The sequence below is a fragment of the Ovis canadensis genome, chromosome 18 (assembly GCF_042477335.2).
Source record: "Ovis canadensis isolate MfBH-ARS-UI-01 breed Bighorn chromosome 18, ARS-UI_OviCan_v2, whole genome shotgun sequence".
Taxonomy (NCBI): Eukaryota; Metazoa; Chordata; class Mammalia; order Artiodactyla; family Bovidae; genus Ovis; species Ovis canadensis.
The window spans coordinates 54,950,697-54,968,773 of record NC_091262.1 but is presented as its reverse complement, the minus strand read 5'-3'; the positions used below and the strand labels follow the sequence as shown (position 1 = coordinate 54,968,773).

The window sequence follows — 18,077 nt, the reverse complement described above, 5'->3', positions numbered from 1 at the left end:
TTTTCAGACAATGAACTTACATGTAAAATGTTCTAGGACAACCAGGGAATTAAATTAGAAATCAATAAGTTATCTAGAAAAACCATAAATACTTCAAACAACAATAGATCTCTCTACAAGGGCTAAAGAATAAACCACCAGGTAAATTTAAAATATTTCAAATGATAATACAAATATATCAACATTTGTGGAATGTGTCTAAAGCAGTGTTTGGGAAGAGAATAAGCTTTATCGCTTTCAAAGCTTATTTTAGAAATGAAAAACTAAAGTTAATGATTTAATAATTATCCAATATCAGATAGTAAAAGAAGGTAAACCCAAAGTAATCAAATAAAAAGGAGAAACCAATGAACAGAAAACTAACAGAGAAAATTAGCATTAACACCATCTAGTTCATTGGAAGGATTAACAGTTAACCAAGTTAACCAAGAAAATTTCCGTTTATGATGTTCTAGAATACGTAAGATGAATCTATGGTGGGAAAATATCAAGACACTGTTTTGGGAGCAAGTTTTGACTAGGAGCAAGGACTGACTGGCAAAGGCCATAAAGGAACACTGTGTAAACTTCTGTACCCTGATATAGGTTTGGGTTACTCAGGTGAACAATACATCTGACAAGGCAGGAATGTACACTTAAGATATGTGTATTTCACTGCTGTAAATTTTACTTCCAGAGAGTAATACAACAACAACAACTAAACAATGAAATCTGGTGAATGATATTGGCAATGATGTATTAAGGGGGAAGTGTACTGGTATCTGTAATTTACTCTGAAATTAAGCTGGAGCAATGAGCAGAATGGAAAGATGGACAGGTGCTTATAAAGCAAGTGCAATAAAATGTTAGTGGGGAATGTGAATGTATTCACTGTAAATTCTCTCCAGTTTTTCTGTATATCTGAAATTCTCATAATATCAGTGGACTACCACATTGAGGTTAAGAATAAAAGAACCATATTATAGTGGGTAAGAAAGTTGTGCTGGAAGAAGGTGCTAGGAAGAGATGCTAAAAATGAGCAGAGGGTACAGTTATGATTTTTAGGCTAGCCAAGGCAAAGGTGAGTAAATATTATTGGTCAGCCTACTAAGCCTCTGAAGCAGTTTAAGCTTTAAAAAGCTGAAGTTAACGTAAGTACTGAGAACAGTAAAAGAATGTAAAGACCTTCTATGCCTCAGCTACTGCCTTCAGTGACTTTCAAGGTGAATGACATTCTGTTGTATCAGTCCCCCAAGAAACAGTTTCTCAGTTCAATTTGTGATATGCTTGGCAAAGTCAGAAATATGGACAGTATATCAAGGAAATGCTGGACTGAATTTTGCCTAAGCAAGTACACTACTCCAATTAAAAGTTTTCAGAATTTACTTTTTCAGTGATTTGGGATAATGGAAATAACATTACACACACGAGTTTCCTTTACAGTTGTCCACGGCAAAACCCTACATTCTTCTTGTTCCGTGGCTTTTAGTTTCAGCTGGTTCAGATGAATAGGATTGTCTTGCTGTCTTTTGAAAAATATCAACAGCAACTTAAGGTATGTTAAAGAAACAAACTAAAAAGTACGTTTTACCTGTTTTATGAACTGTGTAGCATTAAAAAGTTCACTGCAGCCATATAAAATATGCTTGCCTTGTTTCCCCTGTAAAACATCAAACACAGAACTCAGATACAAACAACAAGTAATATTTTCAATATTCCCAAAAAGAGGGGTTAAACATAAGAAGACTTTTTGTTATTTTTAAAGGTTTTATTTTCCTTTAGGGTGAGTACTGGATTTTAGTGTACACCTATCCTAAAATTACATGGAATAAAGTAGTGAAATGGGCACATTTTTTCCATTCAAAATATGTGTTAGGCATGTTTCTTACATGTGCCACTTACACTGAAAATAGAAGGAACGTGATGAGTGACGCATCTCATAGGAGCAGTAATTATAAAATCTTCAGCCAACATTCTATGTAGGACTGTAACTACTTGAAGAAAACACCGAAAGTTTTGTTAACACTGAAAGTAGAATATGGTGTGAGCAGCATGGATTGGCATTTAAGACTCACCTGTGATCATATAGTATTTATATGTTAATATGCCCTATTCCATTCTGTAACTATGAATTTCATCCTTAACCTTGACAGAATGTTGGCACCCAGTTACAAGCAGTCAAAACTTTTTGACTAGAGAATTTTGGTAAGTTCTTAATGTTGAAATGCTTATATGTATTGTGAACTTGAAGGTAAATTTGTAAGTTTTCTTTTGTAATGTACAAACCAAATGTGGTTAATCAAGGAACCAAAAGAATTATGGCTTTGCAGTACTAGAGAAGGACATTTCTTTGTGATGTATGAGCTGAGTAAACATCGCTGGCTGACATTCTCTGAGAACAAGTAAAACAAAAGTCACATCTCACCTTTTCTTCAAAATGAGATGGTATGTGTAGTCATTAAACAGGGCCATATAACTGGGATTCTTGAGGCTATGCTCACATGAGGGTAGGAGTACATTAGACACATTTCATTTTCAGTTGTGAACCACCAGGATGCCCTGGTCTCAGGGAAGCCCCAGTCTTGCCCAAGGAGGGATCTTTGATTCCTCTCTGGTCACACAGCTACAGTCAGGCTGCATGACCAGGCTTAACAGCAGAAACAAGAAAACATGACAGCAACCAAGCGAAATCATCAATCTACGTTTTCCATTAAAGAACACTGACAGGCAGTCCAAGTTGCCCCCTGGTCTATCCTGGGCCCTAGCACATGCCTATTTTAATCACTAGTTAGAACATTTCATTCAGGGTTGGCCAAACATCAGCACCAGGGCTGAGATTAATCTTGTGATTATGTAAGTACATTTCCTCTCCATCCTTGATCAAGCTTAATTGTAATTATTTGTCACCATTTTTCATCCCTTCTAGCATTGACAGAATATAAAAACAAAGATAAACACAAAACTCTAATCTTCTGTGTCATCTAGTGAGGTATAGTTATAATTTTTAACACTGAAGTTTAGTAATATTTCAGTATAAAACTTCAACTTGATATTTCTTCATTAAAAACTGAACTTTATGAACGTACCAATACCTTGATTCAATGCAACAATTAATTATTAACTAAATCTAGCTTATTCCCTAGGCAATCACCTTCGAACAAAAGAACAATTGGTCACTGATATCAGTATTATCAAACATCTTGTCAAAAATCAATCCAATTAATTTTATCAAATACATCAATGTTATACCAAATAGCAGTTACAATATCAGTCAGACTAACATCATTACCAAATAAATCAGCTAGAATTCTTATAGTATTTTCTTTGCATTCCCAACAAAAATGGCACTTGCTCATTTTGTGAATTGGTATAAATCAAGTGCCATATTAGGTAATTCCCAATTATTGTCTCTCAGAGCCATAGGCCTAAGTTTTGTTTCATACTACAAGCTTGCATTACATGGGTTTCTAATGTCATGAGGCAGGCTATCACAGACCTACTAGCTCAGTTTCCCCTAAATGGGCTGAAATGATAGAAAGATGAACATTATGCAGAACAAAGGAAACAGTAAGACCAAATGAGATTAAAAAAGAATTCTCATGAAAATTAGACTATATGGCTTAGTAGCTACTAAACATTAATAGCTCTATTAAAAACCCATTGGTAACCTCAAACTTAACAGTGAAAGTCAGGATGCTCTGCCCCCTAAAATCAGGGAGAAGATAAAGATGTCTGCTCTGGACTCTTCTATTGTTATTGGAGGTTCTAGCCAGGGTGGGTAGGCGAGAAAAAGGAAAAAACATCCCAAAAGGATAAGGAAGATGCTTATTCACAGATAACATGATACTGTTTATAGAAAATCTTAAAAATCCATTAAAAAGCTATCAGAAATAATAAATGAGTTCAATAGGGTTGCAGGACATAAGATCAATATACAAAAACTAATCAGATTTCTATACAATTGCAATGAACAATCCGAAAATGAAGACAATTCCTCTGAATCTGTTCGGACTGTTTCTTCTTTTCACCTGTGTGTAAGCTGGGATTAATGGTTTCTGCATCTGTATTAATCAGTGGATAACACAGTCTTATAAGCTCGCACTTGGCCAACCTACTTCCTATGACTGGGAATGAAGAAAGGCAAGTCCAGCAGTCATACTGCCGCCACTATGGACCGGAGTCACACCGAAGCTGATGGTCTTCTAAACCAGGGGCCAAATTCTGGGTAAGAATTACTGACACATGGAAAGATGGAGAAGTTTTGATCCTCAGAAACGGAGCCAATAGGTAAATATTAATAATAATAAAAAGCTAACATTATCATGGTACCCTGAAAGAGGTTGGGAGCAAGAGAATAATACTCTTAGCTATATTTACAGATGCTCACAACACCTGCAGAAATAGCCTCCTTTATTTGAAGCTGAAGGTCCAAAATGGATTCTGGTAGGTTTATGAAAGATTTAATCTGGACTTACTCACGTGCTATATCTTGATGATGTTAAAAACATCTAGGGGATAAACACCCAGAATAATTCTAATACTTCCTTTTGTTTTACATATTCTCATTTTACAGGTTTTATATATTCCGGAGGACCCCTTCTAGGAGGCAAAATTAGGATACTGTTGCTGCTCAAATGTGTACAGAAGAATCTGTTCAACACAAGAGCCAAAGACCACTGTGTAAATATGAACCCAAGTGATCATCTGTTAAGAACAGTATCTGATGTAGAGACATAAAACACCTGTCACATGGCTGATGGGTCACAGTATCACGTGCCCTACTAGCTGTACACCATGCTTTGGTGAGTGGAAAGCAATAAAAAGTTAAAACAAAACATTCTGTAAACTGAGACCAAGTAAAGGATGACTGGATAACGTGGTGGGCTTACATGCCTACCACTGATCACCCTGAAGGTCTCTTGACGCAGGTGACTGATCAGCGAAAGAACTAACTTAGCTAACATTTATTAATACACTTCACAAAATTACAATTTCTGTGGTGTAGAGAGGTAAGAGTTATGAGGTTTATGCATGATTAAAAACAAGTTTACACTGGACTATTTGGTAAACTGCAAAGTTTCTTTAAAGTTACACCTGCATTTCAGTTACTACACTACACAAATGATTAGCATTTTTTGGTTTTTATCCCTGTTTTTCTGGTCTGTAATGTGTTAAAAAAAAAAAATGCAGAAGGAATGCTGACAAATGTAATTAAGAAAAGTTACCAAAGGATGGGATTTAAGTACAGGATTAATTTCAGCTGGTCTGTTGCAACCCTGGGTTTACCCTTGGGTACATACCTGGAACCAATCATGTTGTTGACCCATGGCCAAATCTAAATGAAACAGATTAATATAGTCTGCCCAAGGGTCACAGACAGACCAGGGGACAACTTGCACTAGCTTGTCAGCACTGTTCATAGAAATTTTACAGATTCATGGTTTCTGTTATGTTCCCTTGCTTTTTGCCTTTGAGCCTGGTCATGGAGCCTGATTCTGGCTATATGAACAGAGAAGGGTATAAAAGACATCTCTTTGTATAAGACGGATGCTTCCCTGAAACCAAGGTATTGTACACAAATCCGAGTGGTGGTCCACATTCTGAGGCATGTTCTGTGTGACTGAGGATCCTCTGTGACATCCACCTATGTATTTTTTTCTCCTGCTGTACAAAAATGTCTTACGTAATGTAGGACCACAAGGAATAATCATTAATATTAAGTGAATAATGAAGGTTATAAAATGTCACTGGTTCTGTTGCCTCTGCATTTTAAACGGCATTTCTGCTCTCCAAGTTACACCTTTCCCTTCAGATTCTTTTGCTTAGCTGTCTGTCACTCCCTGCTGCTGTTAGCTCTGAACAGCACACCACTTCTAAAGTGCTGCCTCTGAAGTGTCTATTTGCTGAAAGAGCAGACATTCCAAGTTTATTTGAGGTATGTTGCTGACTTTGGTCAATAAGATGAGAGAAAAGTGCTTAATTTAGGTAAATGGAGTTCAGTAAATCATTTCACCAAGGGAGAGTTTTTTGGGACAGGAGCTTATTTAAACATTTAAAGTCAAATTAAGATAGATAGCTGCATAGTACATTACATCAAGAAGATACATTATTTTCCAGCTCAAGTAAAATTTTAGGCCAAAAATGAATGTGACATGGAAAAATGCTCATATATTCATTGTTTTCTTATCTGCCAGATTTTAAAACTATCTCTAGAAAAGGGATTATTTAAGAATCAGGAAAGCCATCAGAGACTGCTAATATGTTAAAGACACGGGACAACTGTGAAACCTCGAATGATAAAAGAATATGAACATCAAATGTACCTTTATGTAGTCAACCAGATTTTGATATTCAATGTAGTTGCCTCCTCCCACCACAAAAACAATTGCCTAAAAATGCAAGTAGAAGAAAATAGGTAAGTTAAAAGAAACAGAACAGTATTTTAGCTCTCAAGAAACATGGCTTTTAGTCTGGAGCCTATTCCACAACTTTTGCTAGTTAGTATTTTTTTTAACCTAAGTGGCCTGATACTCCTTTGATGATAGAGAAATTTTTTTTTTTTTTAAAAGTCTGTAAATTTCTAATGTCTATTGGGTATTAAAATGAAGTAGTGATTTTTCAGAAACAATTATGAGGAAAATAAACCTCATCTTTCAATTAAATACCAAATAAATCCATAAGGTTTTTTCCTAAAAGTCATCTTTGAATTTATCGTTATTTACAATGCATCTTCAGGATACAGGATTGGATTTATCAAGACTGCCATACAGTAATCATCATAAAGCCATAGGACAAAGATATCCTTCAAGACTGCTGGGTCCCCTTTTCATCCTTCCATTTTAGGGACAGAGAATTTTTATATGAACTTACCTCTTGGAATGGATTTTTGTTTCTTGGAACTGAGCTGTAAGAATAAACAATAAAAAACCCATACTGAAAATTTCACCCAAAGCTTAAGTATAAAAAGGCATGGGAAATATATATATACACACACATGCACTATTATCTGTGTATTTACAATTCTTCAGTGGGATTCAGAGAACAAGCTAGATGGGGTACAAGTCTCTGTGTCCAAAAGGGAATGAGGCAACCTGTTGACTTTAAAATTCTAGAAGACTGAGAGGGAATAGGAGAGATGGAGCATTAGTTCCCACGATGAGTGGAAATCTGGGTATAAGGTAAATTGATAAAATATATCCTTTAGTGGTGAGTGAAAGTCACTCAGTTATGTCCAACTCTTTGCAACCCCAAGGACTATACTGGAGTGGGTAGCCTATCTCTTCTCCAGCAGATCTTTCAGAGCCAGGAATTGAACTGGGGTCTCCTGCATTGCAGGCAGATTCTTTACCAATTGAGCTATCAAGGAAGCCCACTTCAGTGGTAAATTATGTGCAAGTTTTACCATACTGGACAGATTATAGTTTGTGGGTATCTACATCTGTGAAAAAACTATGCAAACACATATATGGCAAGGATAACAATTTAGGAAGGAAAAGGAGGATGAAAGAAGGGGTCTGTATTTTTCTGTAACCTCTTTATATATTAATTACATATTTATTTATTTCAAAAATACTTGGTATCTTAGAGCTCTTTTAATAAAGGCAATTTGCACAGCTTTTGTGAGTCAAATATATATTTGTTCTGAGTGCTAAAATAGGCTATACAAACAAAGATAAGTTTTCCTCACAAGCCATTTTTGAAAATCTCAACCAAGGGGAAAGAGCTATCAAACTGCTCAATGATTTGGTGACTGATTTCACAGTTCCATCTTTTCCCCATTTCTGTGACCTGGGTGAAAATTCCAGAAAAGGGGCCAGGAGCTGCCTAATGCCTAACTTCCTTCTAGAGTGCCTGAAGTTCCTCTAAGAGCAAACATGAGGAGAGGCGAGACTTCAAAGAACACTGCACTACCAGTTATTAAAAACAGAGATCTACTTGTGATGAGACAGCTCAGGAGAAAGCTGAGCCTATTAAAAATGAAACTCTGTGTTTCTCTGTCTTATCAACATTCCTAATATTCCTTCTCATTATCATGAATAAACTATATATAGGGAAAATGGAAAGAATTTCTCAGAAGTTTCTAAGAAGCAAAATGTATCTACTGATAGAAATATAAGGAAGGAAAAAAGTCTAAGCTTGAGAACATGAAATATGTTGTAAACCCACCATTTAAAAGTATACAATCAATGGTTTTTAGTATATTTAGAGTTGTACAACCATTACCACTGTCTAAAATTTTAGAACATTTTAATCACCCACCAAAGAAGCCCCTTAGTGTCACTCCTCATCCTCTTCCTTCTATAATTTATTCTTTTGTCAAACTCTTTCTTACCAGCTGCAGCTACTAGCAGCAGCTTCTGTTGCAACTCTGGTATTATTTCTGGTAAGTTCAGAAAAGAGAATAACCTTTATGTTTCCAAAGTAATCTAATAATTAATTTTTTAGTGACCAGATTATCCGATCTGACTATCTACAAAGATTTGAAAGCTTGGGATAAATCAAAGTTCGAAAGATCCCAAACATAAGGTATAGGCAATAAAGAATCTTCACCCAAGTTTTGGTGCTAAAGACCATTCCTCCAAGAAGGTTTTTTCTCTGCTAATTTTATCCTTCTTTCTGTATTTTATAAACTACTATCATACCACCAGAATTAAATTTCAAAAAATATATCCATAATAAAGTTAGTATCTTACCACACCATGTTTGTCACAAAATACAGAAATTATTTGCAGAATGTTTCACTGCCAAAAAGAAGGACTCACAGCAATGGTCCCCAGGGACATAGATTGTATGGATGAGTTAAATAAAAAACCAACAACTGGTATTCAACATAAAGCCTTCATCTTTTTCATTTGGTCCAAAATAATTATTCATTTAAAAGCACACAAATTATCCAAATTCTCCTTTTCTACACATAAGATTGTAATGCCCTTATCATTTCATTAAAAACAACAAGCATCTAATGTACTTTTTTTCTGTATATATTTGGAAGGAAAAGTATCAAAGTGTTAAGTATAATTACCAGTGATTACCTCTGGGTAAAGAGATTCTACATATTATTTACTTACCAGTTTTCTATACAGTTTGAATTTTTAATAATAAGCAATTACTGATTTATAACAAAAAAATCAGTAGAAGTTATTTCCATTCTTGGTGGGAATGGGGAAACATACAACAAATTATGCAAGAGCTGCTTACCTGTCATTGCCCCGTAGCATTTTGGGATCAAAATACCTATAGTCATCAGTTTCCTATTTAAAAAAAATAGAGAACTTTACCATGACTATGCAATTTCTCTTTAGAAAGTTCAAATTTTGCTTAGAGTATTTTAAGATTACTTGATGAATCTACTAATGAATACTAAGTTGGTAAACAGCCACCATCAAAATTCACTATGTGTTAAACATCATTCTAAGTGTCTCAGATGAAATTACATAATCCCGTATCATCTTTGAGGTAGTTGTTATTATCCACGTTTTTCAGATGGGGAAACTGGGATACAGAGAGGTTATCTAACTTTCCTAAGTCTTATGACAAGTGTGGAAACTCCAGATCTGAGCCCAGGCAGTCTAGTTTCAATGCCCCAGCACTTAACCACTATGCATGCTGCTTCTCAAATGTATACCTGTTTTTACACAGAAAACAAACTATGGTTGTTACCAAGGCAGGGTGGGGGCAGATAAATTAGTAGTTTAGGATTAACATATACACACTACTATATATAAATAATCAATAAGAAACTATTGTATAGCACAGGGAACTATACTTAATAACTGAGAAAAATAAATATACCTGTTTTATAAGCTAATGCACTTAAGTATTTTTGCTTTTAGAATTTTTTACATTATTATATGTCCATGATTTTATTGATTGTGCAGAATACCTAATACAGGTTCAAGTCTTTTATAACTGAAACCTCTGGAGTTAGATATATTTTGGAACTTTGAACTTAAAAAACTGTAGATAGATAATATCACGCATAACAACTCTATATAATGTAGTATTCCCAGTGGGCAGCACCCCATCATGTAACATGGTAATATTTCTGCAGCTAAACAAATGAATATCAACATAAAGTACAATAAACTATAAAGAACCTCAACATGAGTTAAGGTTAGGTTTTGCCACCAAACGAGTTATACAAAAAATCTTTTTGGATTTCAGAACTTGTGGATAAGGGGTTGCCAGCCTCCATACTACATAATCAACTAGCTTATTGATATTAAAGATAATATCTTGATATTAAAGATTTAGAAAGTACTGCTTTACTGCATATAATATCATTATTTCCTAATCTCTATCTCCTTCTCCCTCCAAAGCACAAACACCCAAAGGAACTCATTCTTTTCTGCGATGTTTTCCGATTCTTTTCTGGATGAACCTACCCAAAGGTGATCAATGACCAACTATGGCAGTGTTATCACTATCTAGTCCTGCACTCAGTGATGGCAAGCGCTAATCAATCACAGAACTCTCCCTGAACCAAAAGTGAAGTCTCTCAGTTGTGTCCAACTCTTTGTGACCCCATGGACTGTAGCCTACCAGGCTCCTTCATCCACAGAATTTTCCAGGCAAGAGTACCGGAGTGGGCTGCCATTTTCTTTTCCAGGGGATCTTCCCGACCTAGGGATCAAACCCAGGTCTCCCGCAATGCAGGCAGACGCTTTACCATCTGAGCCACCAGGGAAGCCCAAAACCAAATGCAGAGCCATAATCCTTCAACATTTTGCTCCAGGAAACCACTACTACCCAGATGTACAAGAGGAGATGAAACCTATCTGGTATCTTGCCTAATCCCTTTCATTTTATTCAATCAAGACAAATCACAGATCACTTAGTAAATATAAGTGATAACAATGCACCTAGAATTAGGTTACAGCATTTTTAAAGCCTTTGAGATACAATATATTCAAGATTATTAGTCAGGTCTAACTTTGTATACATTGTTAATGTCTTCAATGCCTCCAAATCAATTTTTCAATATGGGAACAAGACAGGGATAAGAGATAGTGCAGGCATCTGTCCCACCTAACAGATGGGTGAAAAAATGCTTTTAAAGTAGAAAAATTTTACTTTTTCTAATTAATTAAAAACTATCTGCCTGTGATAATGTGCCTTCAGTTATTAAGTCAAAGTCACTAGAACTGATAATTTATAGAACTTGGAGACACATGTGAATAAGACCCATAATTTAGCCATCCATATGGCAGAAATGTGGATTTGGCATGTAAATTTTCACATTTATTTGTATTTTTAATCTTTATAATTGTTTGGGCTAATATCTTCTAGAAACCTACTGCCCATTATGAAGTAGTATTCTCTAAAGACAGTCACAGATGCACTAATCATAAATGCACACTTTGCTAAAGCTTTTCAAGGAGCATTCCTTCATATATTCTATAGTCTTCATTTGTTCATATCCTCCATATACTCTAGGATGCAGTAACAACAAGGTCTATTGTTATTACATTGTCTAGTATGTTCTCTGTATTGATTCTAGAAAAATCCACTCCTTTTTAGCTTATCATTATAGTCTTTCCTCTCATAACTGCAACTGCCCTTTACCGGGCTTTTTTTCTGTAATACTGTATCTTTGTTTTCACATGGACAGATTTTAAAATTTGTTCTTGTTATTTTCTTTAATGTTATTGTAACCATGTTTTAACAAATATGAAATAATGACATATTTATCTGAAGATTTTGTTCTTATTCTGTTTCTCAGCCTGGTATCCTAAGTCTTGATGCCAAGTCTACAGTGACCCAGATCAACCCAAACCAGGGTTCTGATCTATTCCAGACAGCCGCTCTCTTTCCAGTTGCCACAGTAACATGATGGGCTGCTTTATGAAACAGATTGTGATGATTTTTACATTCCCTTCTTGAATTATAAACAGCTCAAAAACCCATTTTTTAAGTAAATGCTAACAATATTTACTCACTTATCTCTTTATCAAACAATTCCAATTTACTTTTTAGCCCAAAAGAATTTAGTGCCATCTGAACACATGCTCTTAAATTTTTCACTATGTACTTCTATCCTAATTTAATTTCATAAAATTAAACTGGTCTGGTACTTTTCATATTATACCAACTGATGCTCACTAGTTCTCTTTTATTTATAGAAACTTGCTCCTTAGGATATATATAGGATATGGATCTACATTTACTTTGCATGAGAGCCGGCCAGAGTGGATGTAGTAGCTGAAAAACCAATTCATGTTATCCGTGATAACGGCTAAAAAATGCTGTTTGAGGACGTGGACTCTTTCCTTTCCCTCATGCACTCTGCTGTGATGAAGCCCACAACAAACTGAGTTTATCACCCTTGGTATAGGTAGTTTGGTATGCTCAAGAATTTACAAGTACAGTGTTATATACTACTCACAGGGTTTGACTTCATCTCCATGAGATTGTCTAAAATACGAGTAACAGGTAGATTCTGTGGAAGAAATCATTGAGTATTTTGTTAAATATCAGAAGGAATGACACACCAAAATTCTTCTTTAGTAACAAGACAACCTAATCATTCTATAGTTCAGTATGCCTACCTTTCAATTAAACACATTCTAAGATTAAATATTCTATGAATGGTGTCATAGATGTAAATACCTTTGGCACTACTCAAGGTTCCAAATGTAATCTTAAAAAATGTGTAGGTGTTATCTAGCTTTAGTACAAACATATATTTGGGCTTTTTACTTTGTTGGATATCTGCTTTTTTAATACTAGTAAGTTTTTAAGAACCCTGCCTCTGTTTTTCATTTTCTTTCTGTATATTTAAGTTTCTTTAAAAACACAGTACATAGTTCACAAAAATATTAATATATGAGATTAAATGACCTAACAGCTTTTCATTTCTAATGTATAATCTTCAAGCAAAAAAGATACTGTGCTCTTTCATAAAAATGGGGAGATGGATGCATACACAACTTTTAATTTTGCCTCAGACAGATTCCAAATTTTCAGTGACATACTGCACTGTCTTCTTACAAACAAGTTCCACTTTGAACATGAAATATATAATACTGGTGTTGACAGAAGATTGCCTCTTGACATGCTTACATGCATTGTGATAAGAAATTGTACTGTTCTATTTCAATCTGACCATTTGAACCACTATTTTGAATATAACACATCGGGTACAAAAAATTTTCTAAGTGACTATTATGCCTATTCAAAGTTCATTTCTACTGGAATGGTGTTCTGCCCATTTAGACTGATATTTCCTTTGTGAACTGTAGAGAATATTCTGGAAAGAATCATCTTGTATCTTGGAGATTTCATATAACAGAGGCAACCTTAAATCTCATTATTCACATAATTGTAGATAACACATTACTATTCACAAGTTTTACTTTCTTTAGGTCATAAAACATTTTACTATTACTAAAATGGACTATCACTAAGGAAAATGGTGCTTTGCCCAGACAGAAAATATGCATTTCTTTTTTTCTTTTTCTAGATTTGCAAGTAAAAATCTTTTCAGATAACCTTAGGCAAGTAAAATTAAAGTTATTTCATTATACTCTAGATATTTTTGTTGGCCAGGAACTCAATATAAACACAAGCACCAAATGTTCAAGCTGACTGAATGTACCTCCTGAATTCTATTTAAAATTTGAAAAAAAGGTAGCTCAAAATTGTACCCTTTAAGTTTTGTTTCAAATAAACTTGAGTTTGTTCACTTAACAATGTAAGCCTAAATCACACCCTTCTCTAAAGAATAACTGGCTACAGATTTAAATCTTAAAAATGCTTTAAGAAAACTATAGTTACATATTTATTCTTAGTAACACCAACAAAAGATGAAGTACTCTGTAACAAAACAGGAAGAAATAATAAAAGAATTCTGGAGCAAGACAACATTACAGCATTTTATTAATAAAATTAATTTTATATCTATTTCTCTAATTTACATTTAACTCTGAACTGTACTACGTTATTAGGTATGTGGAATGGAGAAAAATTCGCTAAAGATTTTATATAACTGGTAAAGCCATAAGAGTCATATTACTTTTATTGTGTTTACAAAAATAACTGGAAAATTGAATATTTCATTTAGCATAAAAGTAAAAATTAAATTTTACTTTGTATTTAATAGCTCTGCTGTATCTGAAGATAAACCTACCAGTGAACAGGTCATTAAAAAACACTAGAAAAATTTCTCTCCAGCAGAACAGTTCAAAAGTTTAAGAGCCCAGAGACTATTCTTTATGTTTGTGTTTGGTCTTTACAACCAGGTAACACTGAAAGAGTCATCAACCACCGCCACGCTATACAATATTCACAGACTGTCACAGAATCTGTGTCACAGATTCACAGATTGTCACAGATTAAGGAAAACTGCCAGTGTAGAGAATGATAAAAGAAATACACAGTGTCTTTAAAGGCTTAAGAAAGAGTACTTCAGGAAACAACTTCTGAGATCTCTGTCACCAACTAATGCTCTACCTAGCCTAAATGAAGACTTGAATTGAGTTAGTGATTTAAAGACTCAATCTTATATTGATAGTAATTTATATACAAGATAATGTGGTTGTTTAGTCATTAAGTCATGTTCAACTCTTTTGCAATCCCAAGCCCATCAGGCTCCCCATCCTTAAAATTCTAATTGAAATAACTGAACTGTGGCAGCTAATAGAAAACAGCATAACAAAACCATGTAATTTTCTTCACTCAGCAGATGGTCTGTTCACTCATCTTAAAGACACAAAACAATTGTGTACCTCAATAAAAGAGGTATAAATGAGATTTACTCATATGAAAGCCCATTATTTAAAAAATTCCCAAGCATGTTTTTAAACCAGTCAATCCTGAAGGAAATCAAACCTGAGTATTCACTTGAAGGACTGATGCTGAAGCTGAAGCTGCAATTCTCTGGGCACCTGATGCAAAGAGCCAACTCATTGGAAAAGACCCTGATGCTGGGAAAGATTAAGGGCAGGAGGAGAAGGGAGAGACACAGGATGAAATGGTTGGATGGCATCACTAACTCAATGGACATGAGTTTGGGTAAACTCCAGGAGTTTGTGATGGACAAGGAAGCCTGGAGTGGTGCAGTCCAAGGGGTCGCAAAGAGTTGGACATGACTGAGCAACTGAACAACAACAAGTGTATTTTTCATTGTTTTGGAAACTGTTTCAGAAATAGAATGACATTGGATAGCAGCCGTTCTGACTGGCGTGAAATGGTACCTCATTGTGGTTTTGATTTGCATTTCTCTGATAATGAGTGATGTTGAGCATCTTTTCATGTGTTTGTTAGCCATCTGTATGTCTTCTTTGGAGAAATGTCTATTTAGTTCTTTGGCCCATTTTTTGATTGGGTCATTTATTTTTCTGGAATTGAGCTGCATAAGTTGCTTGTATATTTTTGAGATTAGTTGTTTGTCAGTTGCTTCATTTGCTATTATTTTCTCCCATTCAGAAGGCTGTCTTTTCACCTTGCTTATATTTTCTTTTGTTGTGCAGAAGCTTTTAATTTTAATTAGATCCCATTTGTTTATTTTTGCTTTTATTTCCAGAATTCTGGGAGGTGGATCATAGAGGATCCTGCTGTGATTTATGTCGGAGAGTGTTTTGCCTATGCTCTCCTCTAGGAGTTTTATAGTTTCTGGTCTTAAATTTAGATCTTTAATCCATTTTGAGTTTATTTTTGTGTGTGGTGTTAGAAAGTGATCTAGTTTCATTCTTTTACAAGTGGTTGACCAGTTTTCCCAGCACCACTTGTTAAAGAGATTGTCTTTACTCCATTGTATATTCTTGCCTCCTTTGTCAAAGATAAGGTGTCCATATATGTGTGGATTTATCTCTGGGCTTTCTATTTTGTTCCATTGATCTATATTTCTGTCTTTGTGCAGTTTTAACAATTATTAACTTATGACAAATTCTTGTTTTATTTGTATTCTCACCTACTCCCCACTTCCTAGGCTGTTTCAAAACAACCCCCAATATCAAATCATTTTGGCAATAATCTGTCTTCTGAGAAACCTGTCTTGCAGGTCAAGAAGCAATCGTGAGAACCAGATATGGAACAATGGATTTATTCAGAATTGGGAAAGGAGTTCAACGAGGCTGTACATTGTCACACTGCTTATTTAACTTACATGCAGAGTACATCATGTGAAATGCTGAGCTGGATGAATCACAAGCTGGTTTCAAGACTGCCAGGAGAAACATCAACAACCTCAGATATGCAGATGATACCACTCTAAAGGCAGAAAATGAAGAGGAACTAAAGAATCTCTTGAAGAAGGTGAAAGTAGAAAGTAAAAAAGCTGGCTTGAAACTCAACATTCAAAAGCCTAAGATCATGGCATCTTGTACCGTCACTTCACGGCAAACAGAAGGGGAAAAGTGGAAACAGTGACAGATTTTCTTTTTTCGGGCACCAATATTACTGTGGACAGAGACTGTAGCCATGAAATTAAAAGATGCTTGGTTCCTTGGATGGAAAGCTATGACAAACCTAGACGGTGTATTAAAAAGCACAGATAACCCTTTGCCGACAAAGATACATATAGTGAAAGCTATGGTTTTTCCAGTAGTATGTATGGTTGTGAGAGCTGGGCCATAAAGAAGGCTGAACACTAAAGAACTGATGCTTCTGAATTGTGCTGATGCAGAAAACTCTTGAGAATCCCTTAGACTGCAAGGAGATCAAACTAGTCAATCCAAAAGGAAATCAAACCTGAATACTGGAAGGTCTGATTCTGAAGCGCCAACAGTTTGGCCACCTGATGTGAAGAGTATCAAGACTAACTGGAAAAGACCCTGATACTGGGAAAGATTGAAGGCAAAAGGAGAAGGAGGCGGCAGAGGATGAGGTGGCTGGATGGCATCACCCAACTCAATGGACACGAGTTTGAGAAAACTCCAAGAAACAGTGAAGGACAGGGAAGCCTGGTGTGCTGCAGTCCATGGGGTCGCAAAAAGTCAAACATGACTGTGACTGAACAACCACGTTTCTGTATATATCTCTAAAATTGAAAACTCCTAAAAAAACAGAAAAGTCCTGTAAGACTACCACTGCACCTAAAATAATCAACAAATATTTCTTAATACAGACCAATATGCAGTCAGTATCAAACTTTTCTTGTGCCATAAATTTCTTACATTTCCCTGTTCAAATTATAATCTTAATAAGGGGTATATATTGCAATTAGGTGACTGCTTTTATGTCTTTTTAAATCTACTGAATTGCACTGCTTGCAGTTTATCTCTTGGCAATTCATTTTTAAAAGAGGTATTACTTTAGTAAACAAGTCAAAGTGAAACAGAAGAGTTTTAAATTATGCAGCCTCACATTACAACAAACTGCGGAACATTCTTAAAGAGATGGGAATACCAGACCACTTTACCTGCCTCCTGAGAAACTGGCAAGGAGGTCAAGAAGCAACAGTTAGAACGGGACACGAAACAATGGACTGGTTCCAAACTGGGAAAAGGAGTATGGCAAGGCTGCATGTTGTCACCTTACTTATTTAACTTATATGCAGAGTACATCATGCGAAATGCTGGGATGGATGAAGCACAAGCTGGAACTGAGACTGCTGGGAGAAATATCAATAACCTCAGATATGCAGATGACACCACCCTTATGGCAGAAAATAAGGAAGAACTAAAGAGTCTCTTGATTAAGGTGAAAGAGGAGTGAAAAAGCTGACTTAAAATTCAACATTCAAAAAACTAAGATCATGGCATCCAGTCCCATCACTGCATGGCAAACAGATGGGGAAAAGAATGGAAACAGTGGCAGACTACTTTCTTGGGCTCCAAAATAACTACAGACGGTGAGTGCAGCCATGAAATTAGAAGGCGCTTGCTTGCTCCTTAAAAGAAAAGCTACAACAAATCTAGATACCATTAAAAGACAGCATAAAAGCAGAGCTATTACTCTGCTGACAAAGGTCTGTATACTCAAAGCTATGGTTTTTCCAGTAGTCATGTATGGATGTGAGAGTTGGACCATACAGATGAATTGATGCTTCTGTGGTGAACTGTGGTGTTGGGGAAGACTCTTGAGAGTCCCCTGGACTGCAAGGAGACCCAACCAGTCCATCTTAAAGGAGATCAGCCCTGGGTGTTCATTGGAAGGAC

The 18,077-nt window shown here is 35.6% G+C and overlaps 1 protein-coding gene across 2 annotated transcripts in view; it reads right to left on the bottom strand.

Annotated features, from left to right (window-relative positions):
• The window catches only part of SCFD1 (sec1 family domain containing 1), a 111,707-nt gene that overhangs the window by 2,492 nt on the left and 91,138 nt on the right, over nucleotides 1–18,077 (bottom strand). For both annotated transcript variants that reach the window (XM_069559460.1, XM_069559461.1), the window contains exons 20-24: nucleotides 12,365–12,418; nucleotides 9,178–9,230; nucleotides 6,850–6,883; nucleotides 6,303–6,368; nucleotides 1,571–1,639 (exon numbers count right to left, since the gene is read on the bottom strand). In XM_069559460.1, coding sequence (XP_069415561.1) covers nucleotides 1,571–1,639; nucleotides 6,303–6,368; nucleotides 6,850–6,883; nucleotides 9,178–9,230; nucleotides 12,365–12,418 — 276 coding nt within the window. The remainder of the gene's footprint in view (nucleotides 1–1,570; nucleotides 1,640–6,302; nucleotides 6,369–6,849; nucleotides 6,884–9,177; nucleotides 9,231–12,364; nucleotides 12,419–18,077) is intronic.